General features: G+C 42.3%; 1 protein-coding gene across 1 annotated transcript in view; it reads left to right on the top strand.

The window, feature by feature from the left end:
• OTC (ornithine transcarbamylase) overlaps positions 1-26,869 on the top strand; it is a 31,930-nt gene that overhangs the window by 2,174 nt on the left and 2,887 nt on the right. Inside the window, exons 2-8 of the mRNA XM_086471212.1 lie at positions 2,070-2,208; positions 2,787-2,868; positions 11,072-11,159; positions 17,598-17,751; positions 25,430-25,552; positions 26,234-26,287; positions 26,399-26,548. Coding sequence (XP_086327338.1) covers positions 2,070-2,208; positions 2,787-2,868; positions 11,072-11,159; positions 17,598-17,751; positions 25,430-25,552; positions 26,234-26,287; positions 26,399-26,548 — 790 coding nt within the window. The remainder of the gene's footprint in view (positions 1-2,069; positions 2,209-2,786; positions 2,869-11,071; positions 11,160-17,597; positions 17,752-25,429; positions 25,553-26,233; positions 26,288-26,398; positions 26,549-26,869) is intronic.

Genomic DNA, 26,869 nt, shown 5'->3' on the forward strand with positions numbered 1-26,869 from the left:
TGGCTTTCTTGGCCACAAGGACACATGGCTGGCTCATGGTCAACTTGCTGCCCACCAGGACTGCCAGGTCCTTCTCCGCAGCACTGCTCTCCAGCAGGTTGATCCCCAACCTGTACTGGTGCGTGGGGTTATTCCTCCCCAGGTACAAGACCCTACCCTTGCCCTTGTGGAACCTCATTAGGTTCCTCCCAGCCCAGCTCTCCAGCCTGTCCAGGTCTCACTGAATGGCAGCACAGCCTTCTGGTGTGTCAGCCACTCCTCCCAGTTTTGTGTCATCAGTGAACTTGCTGAGGGTGCACTTTTATTACTTAAGTTCATACATACAGTTTAGACTGTGTTTCACTTAGTCAATTTTCAGAGACACTTTAAGAAAATACACAGGCAATGTTACTCTGAACTTAGAAAACAAGAAATCCACTCCTTTATATGCACGGTGCTACAGAAAACTCCAGCCCTCCTGCAGTTTGGGAGCCTGTGCAGAGACTGGATGGGAATCTTTGCAGTACTTTGTGCTTAGCTTAGTGGTGGATCCTCTGGCAATCTGCTTAATATCTGGAGCACATTGCCCTGACATACAACAGCATATACTGAGTCCCAGTAATATTAATCTTCAGGGCATCTGCATGGGGTTCTTCTTCATATATTCTCCTTGTTTCTGCTGTTACACATAATGCTTTTCACTGTGAAAAAAGTCTTCTTGGTGACGGCAGTGGGATGATGTATATCTAAAGCATTTTTGAGGTGTCCAGAAGGAAAACACACAGCATTTAGGTATCTTCAGTTAAAGAAAAAATCTGCTACATGATTTGAAAAGTCGTGTGGTTTGCACTGTGATGTCAGATGGACAATAATAATGAGTGCTACCATTCGCTTAAAAGCTGCTCTCTTCCTCAAGTTTCAGTTGGAGCCTATGCCACAAAACTCTGTAGAGGAAGTATTTCCCTCCCTCATTGGAATTAACAGAAGAATGAAGAGAAATTCTGTTGTTTTTTTTCCCCCTGAATTTTCCTAACTGTGGGCTCCAGGGCTTGGCAATTGGCAGGTGCTGTAACTGAGCCTGGCCTCCAAGGTGAGCTAAAGGGAAGCCTACTTGGAAATACAAAGGCGGTAGCTGCACTCAGTCCATTTGTTTGCATTGTTTTGGTCTCCATTGCCTCAGATGAGTCTAAAAATGCTGCCTTTAATTAAAAAGACACGTTTAGCTTGTACCCGTTCAAACCCTAGTAAGAGTACAGTACGGGCTGTGTTATGCTAAGGAGGGCTGTAGATGCAGTGCTAGAGAAGGGGCTAAGCTCCCACTCTCCCTTATTGATCTTAAGCCTATGAAAACACAGGCTTGTGCGTCACTTTCATTAAGACACCTTGTCTGAGCTAGAGGAAATTTGATCATGTAACTTCTGTGGGTGATTATCAACATCCAATTTCATGTGATTCTGAAGTTGTAAATCTGGCTGGAGGCCAGAATACACTGAGTGCATACACTGTACATGCCCAGAACGTCTCCTGTGTGGTAGGAGAAGGATGAGAGCACATGGCTAATTTGTTGGGGGTTTTTGCCCTCTTCCCCAATGTCCCCAAGACATTTCATACACGTTCTTAGAAATGCCATCATTTGTATGAGTGGGGGTGGAACACGGCAAACGTCTACTCATCCAGAAAGCGCGAAGGAAGGAGAAAGAACACTGAGATCCGTTCCTCGTATTCTGTGTCCCTAAACGGCAGCGTTGTGGTCTACGCATAAGCCCTTTCACCAAGCCCCACATGGCATTTGGGTTTATTTGATTAGGCAGCATGAAGTCAAGTCATATGCACAGCAGAAGGCAAAAGAAGCTACATCTAATGTTCAGTTTATAATAGCATTTGAGACACTGTTAAGGTGGTGATTGATATAGGGCGTAGTGATATATTGTATCTGTCTGACAGTAAATGTTATTTAAACTGATTAACACAGCCTATCAAGCTGGGTCACATGAGGGGAGAGAATTCAGCTGCTTGCTCATAGGCTTTAGCATGGTACACTTCAGTGTTCAATGACAAGAAGCATCTATTTTTTTGCTCTTTTGGCACAGGTGTGGGCCAGCAGCTCACATGAATGTTCATCTGAAAGGTCGTGACCTCCTTACTCTACAGAACTACACAGAAGATGAGCTGAAGTATTTGCTGTGGATGGCATCAGATTTGAAACAAAGGATAAAGCACAAAGGAGAGGTAAAATGCTTTAACTCTCATTTAGGTCACTCAGATGTTGAAATAAATATTGTCCTGAAGAGTACTGGGAATGAGCCCTTCAGCTGTCTTATCCTAAACAACATGACCTGAGCTCTTAAATACTGTAAATCATGTGCTACAAATCAAAAAGCCTTCCTGTAAAGTGTTCTTTCACTATCTCAGAGGACTTCACAAATGAAAAGGTTAAACAGCTTTGCACAGCTAACTCCCTGGTGTTGGCTAACCTCATCCATTGACACACGGTGTACAAGCAGCACTGAATGTAGGATATTGAAGACATTTCCCTGCATGGAATTAAATTAGTATCAGAGTTCTCCTTAATGCTAGCTCAAACTGAGTGCCAAAATGCATTTGCCTTTTTGCCTCTAGAATTACTTTTTTCCCTTTAACCTTTCCACTGCTAATAAATTCCTTGAAGGGCAGGAGAACAAAGATACTGTTAAAAAAATCCCTGTGTAACTTTTCTAATGCTGAATTAGGATGTGAAGGAAGTATTTCACACTGTAAAAGTGTAACATGAGTATAAAATTGAAATACCTTCAACTTTCATGTTCCAGTATTTGCCTTTGATGCAAGGGAAATCTTTGGCCATGATTTTTGAGAAGAGAAGCACAAGAACAAGATTATCTGCAGAAACAGGTAGGTCTGAGTAACAGCACAGTTTTAGATTTTATATGAAATTGTAAACTGTGAGTATGTGCTGAAAACCATTGCATAATTTTGTATTTAGCAGTTTCTACTCGGGAGAAACCTAAAGTTTGAAAGCAAAAATAGGAAAAGAATGGTAGCTAATTGTGTTTCACGGTGCATTTTAATGTCATTGCTTTGGTCACTGAAATTTTGCTGGACCATTCCAAAACATGATAGATCAGAAGTAAAGTAACAGACAGAAATAAGCTGGAGTAAGCTTCTAGCTGTACCAGCAAGATGGGCATTTCCTAATATCTATTTTAGTAAGCATCACAAATTCAATTCTGTGCAAGCTCTAATAAGTATTTTTCTAATGTATTATGCATTACCGTTGTCACATTTCAGAGTATGTGTTAGGCTAGGAATCATAGTAATGCCTTGATATAAATGAGGGAAAAAAATTTAGAATGATTACCTACAGGGGAAGATAACTTGATGGAGACTTCAGGGTGTTAGCCTAATAAAATCAGGCACTGGAACATTATTCTTTCAGGATACAGTCCTGCAGACACTGAAACACATACGTATCTTCATTTACATGGTAGTTGTTCTGCAGTCAATGGGGCTGCAGAAATAAATTGTTCATGTGCTTGCATGTTAGCAAGGTATAACTATGAATTGCTGATGCAAGGAAGGAGAAGCTTGCCCTTCTCACATTTAAGTGGACCCATCATCCCTTAGGCTGACTGCTTCCTAGTGAAGGGACAGGAAACTTGTCGAGAATTCACATTTCTTTACAAGGTGTAAGGGAGAAGGTAAAAATAATGGAAGGAAGAAGTAGATATGTTAACTGCAAGCATTTCTGAATTTGCTTTTGTATCCTCTGGCATAGCCATTTACCTGCTGGCCCTGCTCTTTATGTAGACTTGTCTCTTCTGTTTTCTCCAGATAAGCAGGACTTATGAATGGGTTTCTCCTGTGTATTCTCTCTCTGTGAAGACCATTCACCTCTTAATTCTGGAGTTTTTAATCCGGTTTCTAGTTGCCTGCCATACTGGTACAAGGGCAGGTAATGATGACTTCTTTGAATCTGTTTATCCTTCATGCTTCTGTATTCAAAGGGAAGCACTATTTAGTCCTTTGCTTTTGAAGGCTTATGGAAGGGGGCAGCTCAGGAAAGTTCAAATGAATTAACTTAAGGATGGGAGTTAATGCACATAAATTCATCCAAGAGGGATTAAGCTCCAGTGAAATAAAACCAATTTATTTCTGAGTGAGAGCTTCCACAGGGGAGTTTAATGCAGTTTAACTTCTGTGCATTAACTTCATACCTTCAGTTAATTGGTCTTAAGTCCTATAAGCCTAAGGGGGCTTTGTTTCAAAGGCAGACTCAAGTTTTTTCTGTCCATGGAAACTCTATACATTTCTGCTGCTTTTTAACATGCATGACTTCTCCCTTGGAATTTCTAACTCAAAACAAATGTGGGGTCACATATGTTCCTTTTAGCTAAATAAGCTAGTTTAATACCAATTTTCTAATGTCCAGTGAAAGTGGACACTGAAGTGTATTGGAATGTTTATTTATAAAATACCTGAGTCATCTCAAACAGCATTTCCCACGAGTTGCACCTTCAATATCTTGAAAGAGGTCACTTATGGGACAAGGTTCTGGTGATGAGATCAATCTAAACAAACTTCACAACTCCCAGAACAACTAGATGAAAATCAATGGTTTCATTATAAAGGAGTAGGGACTCGGAAAACACTGATTACAAAATCTCTGTGCAGTGCCTGGAAGATTGTTGCCACATGTTAACACCATGGAAGTCTTTTCGTAAGTCCTGCTGTCCCTTTGCCTATAAAGAACACCGTTATTGAAAAATAAGTAAACAGGATCATGGAATGGTTGAGGTTGGAAGGGACCTGTGGAGGTCATTTGATCCAACACTCTGAGCAAGCAGGGTTATCTAGAGCCGGTTGCCCAGGACTGTGTCCAGAAGGCTTTTGATAGCTCCAAGGTTGAAGGCTCCACAACCTTCTGGGGCAACTTATGCCAGTGCTCAATTACCCTTTCAGTACAAAAATGTTTCCTGATGTTCAGAGCCTCCCATGTTTCAGTTTGTGCCCCTTGCACCACTGAAAAGCACCCAGCTCCATCCTCTTTGCACCCTTCCTTCAGGTATTTGTATATATTAGAATCATTCCCTCTGAACCTTCTCTTCTCTAGGCTATGCAGTCCTAGCTCTCTCAGCCTTTCCTTATATGAAAGATGCTGTAGTCCCTTAGTCATCTTTGTGGCCCTTTGTTAACATGGGCATACTGGCTCTCTCCAAGATGTTCACGTCTCTCTCATACTGAGGAGCCCAAAACTGGACACTCCAGATGTGACCTCACCAGTGCTGAAAAAAGGGGATCACCTCCCTCCACCTGTTGGGAATACTTTGTCTAGTGCAGCCCAGGATACCATTTGCCACCTTTGCCAGAAAGGCACAGTGCTGGCTCATGTTCAACTTGGTGTCTACCGGGACCCCCAGGTCCTTTTCTGCCAATCTGCTTCCCAGCTGGGTGGCCCCCATCATGTGCTGGTGCATGGGGTTGTTCTTCCTCAGGTGCAGGACTTCGCACTTCTCTTTGTTGAACATCATGGGGTTCCTGTCAGCCCATTTCTCCAGCCTATCAAGATCCTTCTGGATGGCAACACAACCCTCTGGTGTATCAGCCACTCCTCCCAGTTTTGTGTCATCTGCAAACTTGCTGAGACCACACTCTGCTCCATCATCCTGATCATTAATGAAGACGTTAAACAGGGCTGGACCCAGTATTGACCCCTGGGGCACACCACTTGCTACTGGCCTCCAACTAGACTTTGTTGCACTGCTGATCACTATCCTCTGGGCATGGCCATTCAGCCAGTTCTCAACCCACCCCACTGTCTGCTCATCCAGCTTGTCTATGAGGATCATAGATGATTGCTCATCAACAGCTTGTCTATGAGGATCTTATGGGAGACAGTGTCAAGGGCCACTATGAAGTCCAGGTAGACAATAACCACTGCTCTTCCCTCATCTACCAGGCCAGTAATTTCATCATAGTTTATCAAGTTGATCAAGCATGACTTCCCCTTGGTGAAGCCATGCTAACTATTTCTGATGATTTTCTTGTCCTTAACGTGCCTAGAAATCCTGTCCAGAATCAGCTGCTCCATCGCCTTTCCAGGAATCGAGGTGAGGCTGACCGGCCTGTAATTCTCTGGGTCTTCCTTCTTGCGCTTCTTGAATATAGGGGTGACATTTGCTTTCCTCTAGTCTTTGAGCACTTCTCCCAGTCACCAAGATCAATCAAAGATTATCAAAACATTAATTTATAATGCATTGTAAGATAACAGTTGATGTTTGTGGCTTTTCCAACACACTATGCCTCCAAACTGTTTTATTCTGATGACATTGCAACTGTACTGAATAATATACAGCTCCTTGTGGTATAATTCATTGCCCCTTTGCTCTCTTGAATGAATATAATCTTGTCCTAATGCATATTTATGAAACCCATATTATTTTACTATTTCTAAGAGTAGTAGTGGTGGTTTAAGTTTAATAAAGAACTCCAAGTAGCTTCCATAGGGTATTGTTGAAGTAAATCCAGCTTTGTGGAGCTTACCAGATTTATTGCTATCACTTGCTACTATATTGGAAAATGTGACAACTCTGCTGTTATGCTGGAAAATGTCATCTGTTTGCAGTCAGAATCCCATACCAATTCTGCATAAAATCTTGTGTACTTTTTGAAAGCAAAGGTATTCCACATGGTCATATATTACTTGTAAAATATCCTCAGGCATGGCATAAAGGCAATTGCCCTGTTTTTGTTGTAACTTTGGTGCTTCTGATTGTCATTGTTGCTCTTAAAATATACAGCTGTGTTACATTTTACATAAATAAATCCAACCATTTCACAGATGCTGAATGCAGGTGATATGTCACAGGGTAGAAATGGAGATGAAACAATACAGGCAGAAAAGCTCTTTATACCTTCTTTTTGTTCTGCTCTGGAATATACAAGGTCTTAACAGCTTTACAGAGGTTCACTGCCACTGGCTTTAGTGGAATTACTCCCAACTCACTCCCCTTACACAGTGGGGTGAGAGGAATGTGATGTCCATTCCTGAAGACTACTACATACAGTCACAGAAATAATTGCATCACTTTGTATGTTCTGATGTAGTGGGGATGGTATTACATGGCAGGAATACAGGGTCTGGTTTTTTGTTGGAATGGCTAGTATTATTTAGCTTGGCCACATTACAGAGGGGGCAAGAGTACTCTTTTACCTTACTCTGCACTTAGACAAGTAGCTTTAAAAGACTGCTTATCAGTTTTTAGGCTTTTACTTTAGGAATATTCCTGTAATTGCTGCCTTTGTTATTAGTTTAAACTGAAAAATACTTTCTAGATTTTAAGTCCTGGCAGGCAGTGAAGAAACTACAAATCAAAATGCAGATGTCTTGAAATATAAAAAATGTTCCTTCCTTTGAGTTTGAGAAAATGGCTATGTATATCTCCCGGTGACGGCAGGGCAGGCCCACAACTGTGTATCCAACGTGTGAACTAGAGGATTCACTTTGGCCCGCTTATTTACCCAATGTAGCAGGTACAAGCTGGAGTGGAGATTTAACCTCTGTCTGTACAACCACCAGCACTCGATGTCCTATGTGAAAGTTTGCACAAGTGGGCTCAATAATGTGCCACAGCCTGAGACCTAAAACTATCCATTTTCGAAAACTAATATTAATAAGAATTGTGGACATGAGATAGTTATTCTGGCTCTGCAGTATGAACATTTAACACAGTTTGTTGAAGATACCAAGATTCATATAAACACTTAGCATGTGGCTTTGGATATGACCAGGTTGTGACAACAAAGAGGATTAGATCTTCCAGTTTAAAACAGCACTCCAGCATGTGCTTATTTGCTGACTGGTGCCTGCATATCTTCAAAAGTCATCATTTTTTACTTTCTGCTGGTAGAGTGGATGAAAGATTCTGAAGCAAAGATTCTGTCTCTGCAGCTATATACAAAGCTAGAGCACAGACCTCCTGTATTTCCAGATGGAAAGATTTGGATGGAAATATGTTCCCAGGCCCTGCACAGATGGCCAGTTCATGAGCAGAAAGACCAACACATTAGGACTCTGCTATGTACACAGACCCCAGGCAGTACTCCGACTGGGCTGCCTGACATCTGACAATTCTGAATAAATGGCCAGATTCCTCTTTTTCTACATGGGCATCATTTATAGAAAACAAAATATGGCCGTGGGAGCCTGCCTGGACTGTACAATGTCTACCAAAGTGTATGCATTTAGAAGCCTAAAATGCAGAGCTGTTGTATTGTCTGGAACTTGTGGGGATAAATCACTGACGTAATTGTATATGACTTCGGAAAAAACCGCAAGAAGCTGGACAGGAAAAGTTACTACAAATGACATTTCACCCTTGAGTCTGGACTTAAAAACTTGCATTGAATAGACAGGCTGTAGTGCCTAGGTAAGCGTTTGCATACACATTCCCATAAATACAGTGTTTGTGTCTGAGTTGCAGAGAGGAGGTGAGAGTATTTGAGGAAACCTAAACATTAGGGCCACAAAAATGACCGGGGGGCTGGAGCACCTCCCCTGTGAGGCCAGGCTGACACAGTTGGGGTTGTTCAGTCTAGAGAAGAGAAGGCTCCAGGGAGACCTTACAGCGGCCTTCCAATGCTTAAAGGGGGCCTGCAGGAAAAGTGGGGACAAACTTTTTAGCAGCGCCTGTTACAATAGAACAAGGAGTAATGGTTTCAAACTAAAGGAGGGTAGATTTAGACTGGATATAATGAAGAAATTTTTTACAATGAGGGTTGTGAAGCACTGGAACAGGCTGCCCAGGGAGGTGGTAGAAGCCCCATCCCTGGAAACATTCAAGGTCAGGTTGGACAGGGCTCTGAGTAACCTGCTCTAGCTAAAGATGTCCCTCCTCACTGCAGGGGAGTTGGACTAGATGACCTTTAAAGGTTCCTTCCAAGCCAAACTATTCTATGATTCTATGATTTTTCCTGCCTTATTACAAAAATGCTTCTGAATAACCAAGAAAGGAGGGCAAAACAACCAGCAAATGTGTAGTGCTTCTAACAGCAAATAGCAATAGAATAAGTGAAGTTTCATCCTTAAAAGTTTGCTGTGTCTGGCTCTAATCTTATTGAGATTTGGAGCAATCCTTAATGATGTCAAAGGGAAAGTAAAATCAGGCCCATTATTATATTATATATTATTATTATAATAAAATGATTATACACTAGCTGGATGGAGCAGAGATTTGCCCTTCAGGTGGGCTCTGGAGCATCATTATATGTAATCTGACTTTTAAGGAAATTGAGGCAGTCAAAAGGCAATGATTTGCCAGTATTATTTCTCTCTGATGCATTTTAAAATCTAGAGGCTGGCTGAACTGATGCAAAGTGGAAGATCTTACCTCAACTCTGCTGCTCGCATGGGATGGACATTAATAAGGGCTGCGCTGTGTAGGAGCCCAGCTGTGGGTCCCAGGCCTGCTACCTGAACCTAGTTGCTTGGTTTTATGTGTGAAAGATTTCAGTGTTCACTCCTGGTTTAATCCTTTTTTGAAAGGTAGCAGTGGGATCAACCTATTAATCTTCGACTGGCCTGGACAAACATCGTGTTGAAGCTGCAGTCCTGGCTGTTGTCTGCAGTGCCATCTAATGGCTACAACCCGCCCAAGCAGCTTTTAACCTTTTCTTTCCTCTTCCCCCCCCCCCCCCCCCCCCTTTTTTTTTTTTAATGGCATGAAATTTGTTAGCACCTCCACGACATCACAGTTTGGTAGAAAAGGGGGGTGTCTGCTCTTTTGTGCTGTTTGCAGCCTTTCTTTTCCTGGCAATAAAAATAAGATGGACTTCCTTCTAGATTTTTGTCACAATAAAAGGCTCATTCCCCTGCAGTGTTGTCTTGACAAGGTTGGTTTGTCCACACCGAAATCCTTTGGAAATTTCCTCAATCGTCGATACTAGTGTCAGGGCAAGATCTTCCTGGCAATTTCTCTACTAGAACGGATTTGTTCTTACGGGGGAAATCTTCCCCAGTGCACAGAAAGTGCCTTACAGGGCTACCTGCTGCCCAGTTCAAATCCTACACTTTTTTACATCCCCAGTTGTAGGACCCTGTGTCCTGTGCTAGGCTTATGCTAAACCCTTTGTGACCATTCATAAAACAGCCCCCTCAGGCCCCATCCCCCAATATGTGGCCACAATGGACTTTACACTGGGATTCAGTGGAGGGTGGCTTTAGGTTTAACCCAGGCAAAGGCAGAGAGACTCAGGTGCTGGTGAAAAAAAGCTGGTTTTCTCCCTGTCTGTGTTAGCTGGTTGCTTGTGGTAGCTTTCTAGTGGTGACACAATGGAAATAAGGCAGGACAGAGCCTGAGAGTTGCCCTTAGCATGTAATTTGTCTTTATCTAGAATACTGTCCAGACACCTTTGAAGTTCCCCAAAGTGTTTTATGTTAAATGATGCTCAGGTCTTTCCATGATTCCCTGTTCAGGAATGGATTTCATTCTTCAGACCTAATCAGTCCAGTTCCTTGGCTCACATGGTAAATACCTAACTATTACAGGGTGGAGGGGTGTTGGTGGTGCCCGAGATCTTTCTTTTTCTCTCTAATTTTTAAGACACTTGGTCATTTGTGAGCAAGCTCAAGTTTGTTATAGTGTGTGAGGAGACTTAGGGTTTTCTATCTGAGTGAATATACTTGCAGCTTCTTGCAAGAATGTGGAATTACACCTAGTGACTCAGATGGCCCTTCTAAAATGTGAAGTCCCTTGAAGTGGAAGTTCAGCATGATGAATGGATTACCTAGCTCTTAAGAGGGAGCCACAGTGATTCTTTTGGCAATGTGTAACCTTGCAGCTTGAATGACTTCCTATGAACACAGATCAGAACTCATGCCTAAGGATTTCAGTAAAGCATCACATTTGTATGGGTTTATTCCAAAATACAATTATTTGTGTCTTGTGTGTCAGACTTTAAGTGTTTGAAACATTTGGATGCCCTGCTGAGTTTTACTTTTATTGCTGTAAATATCTTTTACATTAAGAAGATTTTGAATCTTGGCTGTAAATATGAGGTGCTAGTGTTTTATTTCTTTTTTTGTTTATCCTCACTGTAGGATTTGCTCTCCTTGGAGGACATCCTTCCTTCCTTACAACACAAGACATACATCTGGGCACTAATGAGAGTCTCACAGATACAGCAAGGTTGGTAAAATGTCACTTGATTGATCACTATGTATTTGGTATTTGATCAGACCGAAACCTGTCTTATAGAATTTTGGAAGCTGGTATTTCCTTTCTGGAAAATGTCAGAAGGCACTCTAAATTTTTTAAGTATTTACAGATCAGCTCACAGAATCTGTAGTTCAGTACACTATCATTCCATCCACTCTAGCTCTCCAATACATCTCACAACGAGAAATATTTTTATCAAATTTGGCACATAGAGTGTTAATGAGAGAAACAGACACACAAATGGAAACATTTTATGAACCTCAGTGGTACAGCTCCACTGATGACAGCACATATATTCAAACAAGACTAGACTCTTCTGGTTCTATTGCTCCTCATGGACTTAGAAGTACAGCTACTGGCAAATCAAAAAGCAAAGACTTTATACTAGCTAGGCCAGCTGCTGGTGGGCCTTAGCCTGCCTGCAGTGACAAGGTGGCACTGAAGGCCACTCTTATCCCCCTATTTCAGCAGCACCAAACTTGACCAACACTTTGCAGCCAGTTTCTGATTCATGTGCCCTCCTCCACAGCTGTACCCACTGTCAGAACTGCTGTGGAGGTTGGGCTGTGGAGTTGTTCTCTTACTGGCACCCTCGGAAGGTCTTAATCATGCCCAGTCCCACATGCATGCAACGATGGTTAACTAGCAGCCTATTCACAGTGCCGTAGCAGGGAAGAACTGAGCTCAAGGTTTTTTTCCAGTGGATTCCCTCCTATTTTGCAGAAAGTAGCCAGAACATGAGGTTATCTTTTGCAGGTATTGCTGTTTTTCATAGCACTCCATGTATTAATGACTCATCCAGCCTCATTATTGCGCTACTTTCTAGGCAGCCCTTTTGCAGCCTGGGGTTGATTCAGTTAGGCTCAGCTGTTGGAAGAGTAGTAGTTTCTGAAAGGTCCTTTTTTGTTCTGGTGAGCCCGTCAGGCTCAATTCAAAATATGCAATCAGCCAGCTGAGGTTCCATTGCCTGTGCTGTTTACATCAGCTTAAAGGACCTGAAACTGAGAACGGATGGGACACACCAGAGCAGTGGGGAATAAATGCAAAAGTGTGGAAGTGTCACATTTGGGAAGGAGTGACTTCAGACTCAAAGAGAAAATGACGTGGGAGGATTGCAGTGCCACTAGAGGTGGCAGGTGAAGCCAAAGGAAGGGTTGTTTTACCCCAGGGCCAATGTGAAATTGCACTGTGGCACCTGTGAAGGGGAATGGTGTGAGTCTTCAGAGCAGTATGTAAGGGTGGCATGTGGGCTGGTGGCTCCTTGGGGACTAGGGCGGCTTGGGTGCCAGGAGCTTCACAGAATCACAGAATCACAGGATGTTAGGGCTTGGAAGGGACCTTGAAAGATCATCTAGTCCAACCCTCCTGCCAGAGCAGGACCACCTGCAGTAGATCACACAGGAACACGTCCAGGCAGGTTTTGAATGTCTCCAGAGAAGGAGACTCCACCACCTCTCTGGGCAGCCTGTTCCAGGGCTCTGTCACCCTCACAGTGAAAAAGTTTTTCCTTATGTTAATGTGGAACCTCCCATGCTCCAGCTTGCACCCGTTGCCCCTTGTCCTGTCACTGGCCATCACCAAGAAGAGCCCGGCTCCATCCTCCTGACACTTGCCCTTCACATATTTATAATCAATGAGATCATCCTTCAGTTTCCTTTTCTCCAAGCTAAAGAGACCCAACTCCCTCAGCCTTTCATCAGAAGGGAGTTGTTCCACCCCCTTAATCATCTGTGTGGCTCTGCGCTGGACTCTTTCAATCCATTCCCTGTCCTTCTTGAACTGAGGGGCCCAGAACTGGACACAATATTCCAGATGGGGTCTCACCAGGGCAGAGTAGAGGGGGAGGAGAACCTCTCTCCACCTACTGACCACAGCCCTTCTAACACACCCCAGGATGCCATTGGCCTTCTTGGCCACGAGGGCACCTTGCTGGCTCATGGGCATCCTGCTGTCCACCAGGACCCCCAGGTCCCTTTCCCCTACGCTCCTCTCTAACAGCTCAGTCCCCAACCTAGACTGGTACGTGGGGGTGATGTTTCCCCGATGCAAGTCTCGACACTTGCCCTCGTTGTATTTCATTAAATTTCTCCCCGCCCAGCTCTCCAGCCTGTCCAGGTCTCGCTGAACGGCAGCACAGCCTTCTGGTGTGTCAGCCACTCCTCCCAGTTTTGTGTCATCAGCAAACTTGCTGACAGTGCACTCTGTTCCCTCATCCAGGTCACTGATGAAAATAGTGAATAGTACTGGTCCCAGTACCGACCCCTGAGGGACTCCACTAGATACAGCCCACCAACTAGACTCTGTCCCGTTGGCAATAACTCTCTGACTTCTTTCCTTTAACCAATTCACAATCCACCGCACTACCCGGTCGTCTAGACCACACTTCCTCAGTTTAGCTGTGAGGATGCTGTGGGAGTCGGTGTCAAATGCTTTACTGATTTTTTACTTCCCCTGAGTCAAGCATGGCAGGGCCTCATCAGCTGGCACCTGTCCTATTGTCCCCAGCCGGGGAGCAGGGCAGCCAGGAGGCATCTGGGGGCTGCCACAGCCCAGGGCATTGGGCATCGCTGTGGGAATGGGGTGGGCCAAGGCCAGGCTGGGACATCAGCCCGCAGGTGGGGATTACAAAGCAGCAAGAGATGTGACTCCCAAGAGAAGGGGTTGACCCTGATGGAGGTTCATTGCAGTGCTGTCTGGGAGCCTCCTCTCCCCTCTGACATCAGAGTGATGAGGGGAAGCCCTCAGCTGCACTGTTGCAAAGTTGGCTCTGAGCTCCAGCAGCCAAATATCCAAGAAGGGGAAGGATGCGACCAGGGCCCTTACCCAGTGCTCCCCTGCAATAGCCTCTCCAAGCACAATCCCACCAGAAGTGCAGGACTGTCATCTGGAGGCTCTCTGCCATTCAGTTGCCAACGCTGCAGCAAATCCAGGTGTGTTCTGATAGACAAACAGACATGCTTTGTGTAGGCCAGTTTTAATTTCTTCTTCCCAAATGGGATAATAAAGGGATATTAAATCTTTGGTTCACAGTCTCCTGAATGACCTTTGTTTGCACAAGCAAAAGGGAAAAAGAAAGACGGTAAGCTACAAGAAGTAAAGCAAAAAGCAGAAGTAAGCAAGCTTTCCATACATTCTGGAGGAGTCCCTATTCCATGGAGAAAGCTTGCACAATAGACACTTCCCATGCAAACCTAAGCCCCCCTTTTCTCTGTCACTCCTTGCTCTTCCAGGTCAAGTCCCTATTTACAACCCTGACCAGGGGATTTTGCTCCTCTGCTGAGTCACAGCACTTGACTGCTACAATGAAGTGAGGGCTTTCCCAAGTCCTTACAGAGCCCCACGTGCTCTGCTTCACTCCTTCTGTCATTAGTAGAATTATTATTGACTTTTCATAGTCAAGGCTGAGCAGATTACCCAAAAGAACGAGTGTTAATTTCTCGGCATTTCTTGTGAATGAAGGATAACATGGCAACCTCATTCAGTTAATCTAAGAATAATAATAATAAAAAAAAGCCTGTAGTAGACCTGGAGGGTATTTCAAATATTTACAGCCATGTGTCTAGGGCTCTGAAGGCCTTAGAAGTTCTCGAGCTTGAGTCTTAATGCAGAAGGGGCACAGATCTATAAAAGTCCCAGTTTTTATTAGAATTGCTGCAGGTAAGGGTTGAAAGCATTTCTGCTGTGAACATATTTCTAGTCACTTATTACCTGCTCATAATACAGTTCTTCCATGCTTCACAAGACATTTACATTTACGCTGATACAGTAGCAAAAAGTTGCCACCCATTAAGGAGCTCTAAGCCTTTCAGTGCTGTTTAGCATGTCTGATGTATTACATGAAATGAAATATAAGTACTGTATCTGTATTTTCAACCATAGAGCTGTTCCACTGTGCACCACTATAGCTCAGTGGCCGTAAGGTTCAGTGACAGCACTGAAGAACTCATAGGATGATTTTACCAGTCCACTGGCATTATTAAGGGATGAATCTCTGTATCTGTGGGGAACAGGTTTACATCTCGCTGCTTACTGAGAGCACATCCACCATATGCTGCTGTAAGACCATGAATGACAGTGAAGTGGTCTTGTCAGAAATTTAAACCTTTTGAATGGATACATACTTCCAAAACAAAAACAAAACTACTTTGGATAGCAATATTCTACCCCAAACATGTGCAAATGCCCCATTTTCAAATTCAGAGATCAACCACACCAGGCATACTTTTATTTGTGTTTAATTTTGGATTCCTCAGAGGATACACTTGAGTAAAAATATCTGCTTTTCTCTGTAGAAATAAAAGTTATTTTGAAAAGAAAGATATGCAGAATTCCAATACACTCATATATTTCAGAGCTCTCGGATTTTGAAGCTTACAGGCTCATAGTCTTGCAAAAAAGAATGAAAAGAGAAAAAGATCTTGTAGCTAGTGATAAAATGGCAACCTTAAGTGAAAAGTCATCTGATGAGCCTGTGCTTACTTTGCCTCACCTTCCAAAACCTCACCTTTGCTAAAGACTCTTATTTAGCCAGGTCTTTTTTCCTGTGCAATCCCAGCCTTACATGGTTTCCTTTAAATTGATTTGATTGCAGAAGACTTCCTCTCCTCAGAGGAGGTCTTTTTTTTTTTTTTTTTTCCTGAGTTCAATTTGGGTTTGATTTCACAAAGTATAAACCCCGTTTCCATCTGGGTTTCCTACTATAAGATATGACATCTAGAAATGCTGGCAGAAGGACTGTCTGATGTCTTGCTGTTAAGTGACTAATAAGTCTAGTATCTACTTTCAACAGATTAAGGAAGAAAATCCAGCAGATTTCACTAGTTGGTTATTGATTATAACTGAATTGCCTCTAAATGCCTCTTCACCATCTGAAGGAACCATCTTCTTTAAATTCCTTACCAGTCATGTCAGGTAGGCATCAGCTGTCTTGACATCCTAAAAAAAAAAAAAAAGTCTAAGAAAAATGGGCGATTTCACAGTGTGATTGCCTCTTTTCCTTGACTAGTGAGACTGGCTACGTCTTGTTTGGGGTGGACACCTGTTGGACAGCTAACAAAGAGGACCATGCATCCCATCCCTGATGACTAGTTCAGAACAGAACAGGTTTTCCAGAAACACATGCTTCAGGCTAGAATAAACACACACACACACAGAAAAAGAAACTCATGAAGTAAGAAGAAATAATGGCACAAACAGCAACTGTTCCAATACCTCACAATCAGTAAATATCTTGTTCAGTTCCTCCTTTTCACTTGTAGCTGCTATTGGCAGACTTTTCTTAAGAGAGAGCTCTACAGGGAATCTTGTAACATTTTGTAAGAGTTTTGCTTGTGTGAGGAATGTCTGGTGTCAGTAGAAAATATTTGTTACTGACTTCGTCATGAGATTTGTCTGTGTAAAGGCCATGGCATTAACAGCCATATTTCCACAAAAGGAGATACCAGAATTCTTTGTGGGTAATCAGGAAGATGGATGCTGCAAGGATTTTTTTATACTCTTCTATTCAGTCTCTTCCTTGTTTTGTTTTAAGGTCCTCTTAGACATGACATAAAAACACACAAAATGCTACCTTAAAGTCAGACTTCAGTGCCTGATTAAAACACGAATGCAGAGAAATGCAGAGCTCCAATGCATATTTAATTTATCTGAAGAATTGTGAGCACATTGAGTATACTATGTTAATCCACTCTGCTAATCTCTGAGTCTTTCATGCTTTGGCAAATGAGGTTAAGGCCAGAGTGGTACAGTGACCCCTGCATGCCCCTATCCGTATATGGAGTTTCAAATTTGGGCATTACTTTTAATGCTGATACCATGTGTGTCGATGTGCTGGTGTGTAGGTAAGAGAAAGGACAGGCTGGTGGTGTTGGCCTGCTGGTTCTGTGTTCATTAAGATCAGTAAATAATTGTGGCAACCTAAGACAGATCTGTATTCCTAATCCTCACAAAAGCCAGGCTACTGTACAGAGACACTGTAATATTCAGTCAGGGCTATGTTTGTACTTTGCTAAAAAGACTCAAGAAATCTTATACCTTATCTCTTCTAAGTTATCAAACTCTTCAAATGTTAGTGTTATGCAATCTCTTATGTTAGTTCAGATACCTTAACATTTATTGATGTTACATCTCTAGCTACAATCAAACACTAAAAAGAAAAAAAGCCCATAAAATACAGCAGCAGTTTTAATTTACTTACCATCGTTTGTTAATAAGTAGAACTGCTTACTTATTAGCAGCTTGTTAAATGTCTGCATTTAAGTGTGTTATGCAGACATGATAAATTATTCAGATAGCTGAAAAAATGTGATTCATTACCACTTCTCATTAATATTTATGTGTTGCACGCTAAAGAGTGCAACAGGGATATATTAATTATGTTTGACTTGGGTATTTTCTACCATCCTCTAGGGTGCTGTCCAGCATGACAAATGCAATCTTGGCTCGAGTTTATAAGCATAATGATCTGGACCTAATGACGAAAGAAGCCACGATCCCAATAATCAATGCATTGTCTGATTTATACCATCCTCTTCAGATTTTAGCTGATTACCTAACTCTTCAGGTAAAAATATATCTCCATTTAATAACATTTTTTTTTTGCTAAGTCTTGGTAAGTATTTGGGGAAGTCAGGTTCAAAACCGTTTATTCCTAGGTTTTCCTAAGGGGTAATTACATGGCACTTGTTATTTAAAGAGATCTTCATCCAGCAATATAATTAAGGACCTGTTTAAAACAATTACCTAGTCCTATCAGCTGTAGTGGGACTGAAGTTAAGCACGAAATTAAGTACTTCATTGGAATTAGGCTGCAATTCAAAAATGTGCAGGGGGCTTTACATATTAAGAGAAAGGTCAGATGTCGGCTCAGCCAAAGCCAGTGGAAGTTTTTCCAGTGACTTAAAAAAAATCAGAAGTTCACTCTTGATTCCTCCCTAACCTATGAACAGTTTAAAAGTATCATTATCCATATATTAAGAAACTGGTTGAACAAATGTGTTTTGAAAAGCCAGTTAATGCTACCATGCAAATGCCCAGTCTTTAGGCACTTAAACCTACTTAAACTTTGCTCACATTAAAGAATAGTTAAAAAACCCGTATTTTGTAGTTTAATCTAAGGAAATAGTTGATTTGACAGCAGGATAACATTTTGCACATAGAATCCCAGATGTTTATCTGTGAACAGAAGGACTATGCTGTTTTATTGTCAATTGAGGAACTGGCTTATAAAAAAGATTATTATACTGCAGTGCTGGTTGACAACTATGATGAACTCCTCTGACCTTGTTTACTTTATGAATTAATAAAAATCACACTGCTTGAAAAAGGGAGGGCAGAATAATTTCCAGATTTGTTCAGCTGTGTTTCTCAGCTGCCGAAGACTTAGCTATGGGACATTCATTATGTGGAAAAGATCTAGCGAGAGTAATATTACATTATCCATGCCTTAAACTTTAAATACTGAAAGACTCATATGTTCAGTGAAAATTACTTTTTCCTTGGTTTGATCAGTATTTTCGTAAAATTTTCAATGTTTAAACTGAAGAGACCAGCAAAAATTGGTGAACTTGAGACTAAAATGCTTCACATACCTCAGGATAAGGTACATTTGTGAGCTCATATTGAGCCAGCCTCAATGAGCTGTTCAAATTACGTAAGACTGTAATGAGAATGTTGTCAATCATTAAATGTCATAATTTCACTTAAACAATGTGTGTAACTGAACCAGGTGAATCTTATGGTTGTGTTTTGCAGGGGGTTCTGTCTTGCAAACACCTTACTTATTAGCATTTTATCACTTGTGAATAACAGGCTTCAGCAATAATCTGTGACTCACAGTCTATACAACTATTGATATCTCTGCACCTAAACCTGGTTTTATCCAGGCCACTGGCTACAGCACCACTGTTCAGAGTGCTGTTGCCCTGCACTCCACCTCCAGTCAATGAAAAGAGACCACTGAGCATCTCAGTCTAGAGCTTCATCTCTTTCTCCACTGACTTTAGTGGGAAACATATGGAGATCAGCAGAATGAGTACATGCGCTGTTGATCATCCTCTGCTCCTCCCCCACTGTGTCCTTGTATAGGGCAGCTGTGGTAGAAGTTCCAGGTGAACATGAGCCCCTAGGCTGGACTTTTGCTCGGTTTGAATACCTAGAGCAGCAGCAACAGCAAATGGGTGTCCTTCTTGCATCAAGCGCTGGGGAGGACGTCTTTGGAAAGGGTGTCCCTGCCCGTTTTACATGATGAGGAAACAGGACCACAACAGTTGGTGCTCATACAAAAGAAACTTTTGACGTGGAAAGGTATCGTGACAAAGTGAGCACTTACAGAGATCTCAAGGAACGGCTCAGCTTTTGGACAGCCATGAAAGCTTTTTAAAACTCCCAGTGCTTTCCCAGGCAGCCTGATAAGCAGAGCACTGTTTCCTCCCACTGTGCCCATCTCTCCCCCAGTCTTTCCGGCATGTTCCTTAGCCTAGAATTTCTCAGAGGGTCTTTCGAGGGCAGCTGGGTGGCCACCCCACTTTGCCAAGGGCACGCTGCACCACTGGTTTCTGACCCACTTTCCATTCTTGCTTTCTTACCCAGGAGGGAGGGGCAGGCAGGGGGGAGCTCTCAGCAGCGCGCTGTGGGTGTTGGCACTGCCTGCTCTTTCCTTTTCTGACCTGCCCGTCTGCTGCCTTTTTCCCTCTCTGCACTGTACACTGAGGTGAAGAAGACTGGTCTTACAGCCAGTAACATGTAATAAAACGTTATTTTAATCATATAAAGAACTTTACCACGTCACAGAATTAACACTTGAAGAAGTGTGAGCCACAGGGTCTAGTTGTTACTTACCGCAACAAAACTTCTCATGGGATTTTTCAGCAGGGTAAAGAGATGTTATCTGAGTACTGCCTGCAAGAAGATTAGTACAGGGATGTTGAATAGTACCACTGATTTTTTAAATAAGTTGAAAGTTTATATATAACATTTGGACTGCTTTCCTGCAATGCAAAGGCAATTTATTTGATTTATACATACATGCAAATGACAATAGTGGCACAGACTGCTAGCCTTGTATTTAAATGTAACTACAGATTTTGTGCAGCTTGTTTCTTTTTAAAAATGTCTCTTCCTTATCTCTGTAAATATTTTCCTGCCTGGATCTGCTCCTCTCTGCTGTTAGAACATATCCAAAATGCACTTTTTTTTCCCCCTCTTCTTATTTCTCCTGCTGCCTTTGCCAGTGGAGCACTACATGCACTCTGGCCTTCTTCATGCTTAGCATTTTTATTCTTCCATTTTCTAAATCCTATTAGTTAGTCATGTGCCTTCTTGAATCCTCTTCGAGCACTTTCTCTTTGGTCTGATTGGAAACTCTAATTTCCTGTTTGTTTTGCCAGAATGTCTTCTTGCTTATGGCTCCTGATTCCCTTTTCACAGGTGCATTTTAGTATGGTTATTTTGGTATAGTCTGTTTATTTTCAGGGCTGTCAGTTCTTGTTCTTTTTCAGGGTGTTCTTGTCAGATCACAACGTGTGCTCCTCTCGTGAATACTGGGGTGAGATTCTTCAGGATCAACATCTTCTTGCTCAGTTTTTCCTGAGCAACCTGGAGCCCCTCACACGTTTGACACCTAAGCTGGCTCTGATCTTTAATACTGTGGTCAGGATTAATGCCCTCACTTACACCAAGAGGCATGTTTTTCTTAGCATATGTGCTACCCCCTTTCTTAAAAGTTGGGTTGAGCTGAGCTTGCTCTTGAGTTATAACCCGCTAGAAACGGTTGTAACCATGCAACCTCATCTTGAGCGTTTGGGGATTTGGCTTTCAAAGAGTATGGGCTTGTGCGCTGGTACTGTGCACGTGCAGAGCCACCCTACTTGTCTATCTGTGCTGATGGCATGTAACAGCCACTTGCTAAGTTTACCCAGTGCCTCTCAGTCTCCTGGGCAGAAGCTGTGGCTCACAACTTCTGCTCTGCGAACCTTGTCTGGAGGGCAGCATCACACAATTTGTATTCTGGGGACAAACCAGGTATTGACATTGATTCAATTGATATTAACATCACTGGCCAAATCAGCTAACGTGTAGCTGGCTGCAGGACGGTCAGATTGGTAATTAGAGTGGATCTATATGCCACTAGCTTTTTATGTCACTGGTCTGAAGGGAAATTTCTCTTTCAGAAATGGTTGGCGTGAGAAATACATCAGTGATTCTTTTTTAAGTAGCGTAACAAATTACAGTGCTGCCTAGCTTGAAGAGGGCTGCCATATATTCTCAACTTCTCCTCGATGTGTGACCCAAAGAGCTCAAATTATTGTAGTCTTCAAATTCATCACCATCATCTTCATCATTATTATTTGAACAATTAGAAATCCCAACTAAGATCCAGACTGATCCTCTAGAATGTACTGTTTCAATAACCATGACAAAAACCAGTGTTGGAGTAAGAAAGATAACTGGCCCAGCATCTGCCATCAGCTCAGTTTGAGAGCTGATAGATCCAAGTTTGCCCAGTTCATCATTTACTGGATTGCACTGTCTCCCAAAGGGCTAAAGCTTTGACTAGTCCTCTGCTTTCCGTTTCAAATTTTGACAGATTATTGATTCATTATTCAGAAGCTTTAATTGAGGGCTGTTATGACTGTTGTGGTCAAACATTTCAGAAGTAATCTATAATGGTGTCAGAGTTTCAGTCTAGCTAGAAGCGTGTCCAGGCAGAAGCAGACACGAATGTCCCTAATTAGTTAAACCAGTCTTCTCTAAACATACAGTGGTGCTAAATCACTGAGCATGCTTATTTTTTCCCAGGGTTTGATACACTGATACACCACAACCATGGGTAAGAACAGAACAAAACATTCTAAAAGCAGCATGAAGATTAGAATGTTGACTGTAAAAATTACATTAATTATTTAGGAGGAGTTTTTGTGAGTATAGAAAGCCAAGTTTTGTGGCACTACTACAGTTTGCCAAAGAGGCATTCATAAGGGAGGAAGGCTCTAGGCTTTCTAAATATGTTATTTTTTGTATGGCTTTACTGGGAGTGTAAATATTTTGAAATCAGATTCCAAATGTGAAGAGAAACTGCTAACACCCGAGCAGGTAAAAAGCTTACATCAGTATAACAGAGTTTGGAAAAACTGCAGAGGGCTGTAAGGGGAAAAATATCTTCAGAGGTGTTACAGTTTTGGCAAAACACTTTTAGTAGGATTTTGTCTGTGCAGTTGTATAAGCATATACTACAAAACACAGGAAAAAAAACATGCATGTCTCATATACAGTAGCTTTAGTATTGCCTCAAAGCTTTCTGGTTCTGACCAACACAATCAGCTCATCTTTCTTGGAAGCTGAGGATGTATCCATATAAGCAGTACAGTCACCATCATAGTGAGCTGGCTTTAGATGAAGAGGTTTGAGCTACAGCAGCAGCGTACCAGTGGCAGCGTAAAGCTTAGCACAGGATGTAAAATAGGCTCCACTAGCACACACACAGAGCTTGATTCTGCTTTGTCTGTGACTTTTTCTGTCAGCTAAATGTCTTCATTAAGATTAGCTGAGCTATGTTCATTCTATAGAGTAGTCACTGCAGATGTGGCTTTGCAATTTGCAGTGCATATTGAGGGGTCATTATACAGACATCTCCAATACTTCGTATTCTATCTGTAACAGCTTGTAGCTTGGGAAAACAGAGAAAAGTATTTAGTACGCACTGTGCTTCTTTTAAGGCGGAGTAGCAGCTGGTAATAAGGTGGAAGTTATTTAACGTAGCAGTATGTTTGTGATTCACTAGTCACTGCTTTGAGCACTACAGGCTGCAATGTCTATTTTTAAACAGTAAGATCAAAAGAACTCAGGGCTCTCTCGTTTGCTTCTGGCTGTGGGTTCATGTCTCAGCTATCACTAAGCCCTAGCTGGAAACAACCACTTAAATAAATGCTTTAGTCTGGCCTTCTCCTAGGAGCACCATTGCTAGGAGATGTGGAAGGACTTTGAAAGATCCTTAGAGACCTGCAGAGCTGTTATGCTGTAATAACTTCCACGTCTACAAAGTTCTGATTTGCTCTCCTGTAAATGCCCCTGCATCAAACCTCTGCCAGTGAGCCCGCTGCTAACAAACTTCAACAGAAAAAGCGACAGTTTTGCAATACCATAGTTTTAGCCCTTAAACTGTAGGCAGCCTAGGACTCTATTAGGTTTAGATTTTGTCCTGGTTCGAGCTAGAACAGAACCAATCCTATTCAGTGATTTTACTTTTCAGCCAAGTCTCTTCTAAGTAACTGCACTTTCTGAAGTTAATGGCATATTTTGCCAGGCAGTGTCAGCTTCTAGTAGTGATAGTGCTTGATGTTTCTAGTTATTACTGAGGAATGGTATGTAGAAAGGCTCTTGCTTATACTTGCTCCTATAGAAACCAAGGTCACTGCTAAATCTGGTGTCCCATGTTGAAGTGACATAAGTAAAAGGGTTGTAAGTAAGTAAAAAGGTCAACTTGTGGGCAGTAGCGGCAGGACAGGTGACCCAAAACTGACCAACCAAGTATGCCATTCCATATATGTCATATTCAGTATAAAGCTGAGGGATCACAAGGGTTAAGCCCTCCTCTTCAATGGCCGGCATCAGAGGAGGGCTCTGTCCATTCTTCTGCCTTCAATCCTGATCCATGTGTTCTAAGTCCAGTTCCTGAACACAGCTCCTGAATACAGTTCCCATTTGCTGCTGAGTCCAGCCTGGGACTTCCCCAGTGCCAGCCCTGCAGCATCAGTGGTAACATGTAGTCATCAGGGGGATTGAGTTCAGTATTGATTCTGTATATATTTGTATAGATGTAATTATTCTTTTATTAGTATTATTATATTTTCCTTTATTGTTACTGTTTCATTAGAGCTGGTTTAGTTTTCTTTTCCAATCAATAAGTCTCTCTCCCTTACTCTCTCTCACTTCCCCTTCTGGGAGGGGAGAGGGATTAATAGAGAGCATCTGTCATTCGTTAGCGGCCAGCCCAGCCTCAATCCATGACAGATTTCAATGGCATTTTTATGTCATTCAATATTTCAAGTGCTACTATTTTTGACTCAAAATTGTGGTCATTGGCAGAAATGCCAATAACTTTTTTTCTGGAACAACTTCACAACTATTTGTCTAGGAGAAGCTGCTGCCAGGAGAGGAGGGGGTAGTCCCAGCGCTTTTCCTGTTCAATCTTTTGGCATCTTTGCTGCAACTGCCTGCAAGGTTGCCAGCTCTACAATGTGGATGCTTATCCTCTCTGACAAGCATCGAATCGTGTCACAAAAAGTGTTGAAACACTGTCTGGCTTCCAGCTACTACAATGCAATTGTAGCATGGCCTAGTTTTGAACTAAGAATAAAAGGCTCTCCGTCGTGTCTTTAGTCTTCCAAGTCATGAGGAGGAGTTGTGCAGAGCAGGCACACAGAAGTATTTTGTTATGTCTTCGAAAACTTTCTGGTATCAACATAAGTAGCTATAAACATGCATATTTGAAACAAGGCTTGCTAAAGGGCCTCTTGTTCCTTCTTAGGCCTTATCTGTTGGTGGCTGATGGCCAGACTAGCTGCACAGGCACAGGCTGTAAGTGCCATCAGGCAAAGCTTCAGTTAACGCTGTAGTGCTCTTTCAAGTTTGAGTAATCCACACTTTAAAAGAATCACTGCACTCTTTGGCTGTACAACGGAGAGCAAACCCTGCAGGCCACGAGTGGCACAGCTGCTTTCAAAGTGTTGCTCTTTGCTGTGCTGTACAGCTGTGATGGTTAAACTGTGCTCTAAGGGCATGGCCACTGCCATGGCCACAGGGGACATCATGCGGAGACAACTAAGCCAGAGCATACCTGAATAGGGATATTTTCACAATTTGGGAGAAAGCTGGAAGGAGTGCTCTCCTAGGCATTAGGACTGCCTGTAAATTAAGAATTTCTACCATTCACTGATATTTATGAGCACCAACCCATGGCTGTACGGCTTTGGTGCTAAAGTTACTGCGTGTCTGGTGCTGTGTCCTTCACTGGGGAAAGCTGCAGCACTTGGGTCTTCACGTAACACATGGGGTGCTTTCCCTTTCTAACCATCTTGTGGCTCCAAGAAGCTCGGTTAAAGGTATGGTTCCATGCAGCTAGCGTTTGAAGGTAGCCAGCCTTCTTTGCACCAGACCCATCTGATCAATCCCTCCTACCTAGGGCATCATCTTGCTCAGCTCACCTGGAATATAACCCCAGGACTGTCTGATTTATTTGGCAGGAGCACTATGGTGGGCTGAACGGGCTTACTGTCACCTGGATTGGGGACGGAAACAACGTCCTCCACTCCATCATGATGAGTGCTGCAAAGCTGGGAATGCACCTGCACATTGCAACTCCCAAGGTAACAGGGCGATGTGCATGGAGTAAGGAAGGCAAACTTTGCCCATTCTTGTCTCAGCCACTTGGATACTTCCCAAGGGCCTCAGCTAGTGGTGCTTGCGAGTATCTTGAGTGCCAGCTTTCAGAACCAAGGTTCAGAATCCTGATGCAGTTATTTTGATGCAGAGGAAGAATAATTCTACAATTTCAGAAGGGCTGAGAGAATTCATGACTGCAGTGTAAATCACATAGGATGATAATTCCATTTGAGAAAGTGTTACGAAGTCAGCCAATGTCCTCTCCCCTCCAAAAAAAAGAATTGAAAGTTGTTTCAGATTGGTGGAAATGTTGCATCTCGGTTGGTTTGGATTGGTGATGCATCTTTCTAGAATGTTGCATTGTAATACAATATAAAATATAAACCAAAGGATCAGTTTAGAACAAAAAAATAAACAGTCTATAGGCATTTCATTCTGTAACTGTTGAAATACATTTTTCTTACCTTATCAGAACACTTTCCACCAGTTTCTTTCCAAAATAAACTTCATCAAAATCAACATAATTTCCTCAAGTTTTACAGTTCTGAAAGCTGTTCTTCTTCCCATGGCAAATGGTTCAATTAGTATTTTTCTGACGAGCGTTAATAATCAGCAAAGATCTTATATATGTTCCATGATATGTCACCTGTCATCTCTTTCGGCAGGGCTTTGAACCAGACCTCAGAATAACTAAAATAACTGAACAGTACTCCAAAGAGGTAGGACCCTAAGAAATAGCCTATTAGAGTAGTTTGAATAGAACTTATTTGCATTACAAACGAAGTTGAAGTTCCTTGTCTTCCTGATCTTCCTTATTTTATTTACATTAGTATGGTACCAAGTTACTTCTCACAACAGATCCTTTGGAAGCTGCAGATGGGGCCAATGTCTTAGTTACAGATACATGGATAAGTATGGGACAAGAAGAGCAAAAGAAAGAAAGACTGAAGGCATTTCAAGGTTATCAGATTACAATGCAGGTAAAACCCAGGATTTAGTTTTTTGTTCATGTGTTTACAGTTTGCATTTGTGAGAATCAACAGCAGCAAAGCAAGGGTTTGGTATATTTTTGAGCGGGGCCATGGAACAACCACATGCAAACCTCCCTCCAGCTTGAAAAACTCACAAAGATGACAAAATTTGAGTTATCTTATATACTTCATATGGCTTGGCCTCTTTCAAAGCTTCCCAGTGAGATCTAACTCCAGAACATGCGCAGGAGAGCTAACCCTGTACTTCTTTATGACCTAAAAACTATTTCTAACTTTGCATTTCCTCTCTGCTACCAGAAATGATTGCTT

This window comes from Leptosomus discolor, chromosome 1 (genome assembly GCF_034619465.1).
Source record: "Leptosomus discolor isolate bLepDis1 chromosome 1, bLepDis1.hap2, whole genome shotgun sequence".
NCBI classification, from domain to species: Eukaryota; Metazoa; Chordata; class Aves; order Leptosomiformes; family Leptosomidae; genus Leptosomus; species Leptosomus discolor.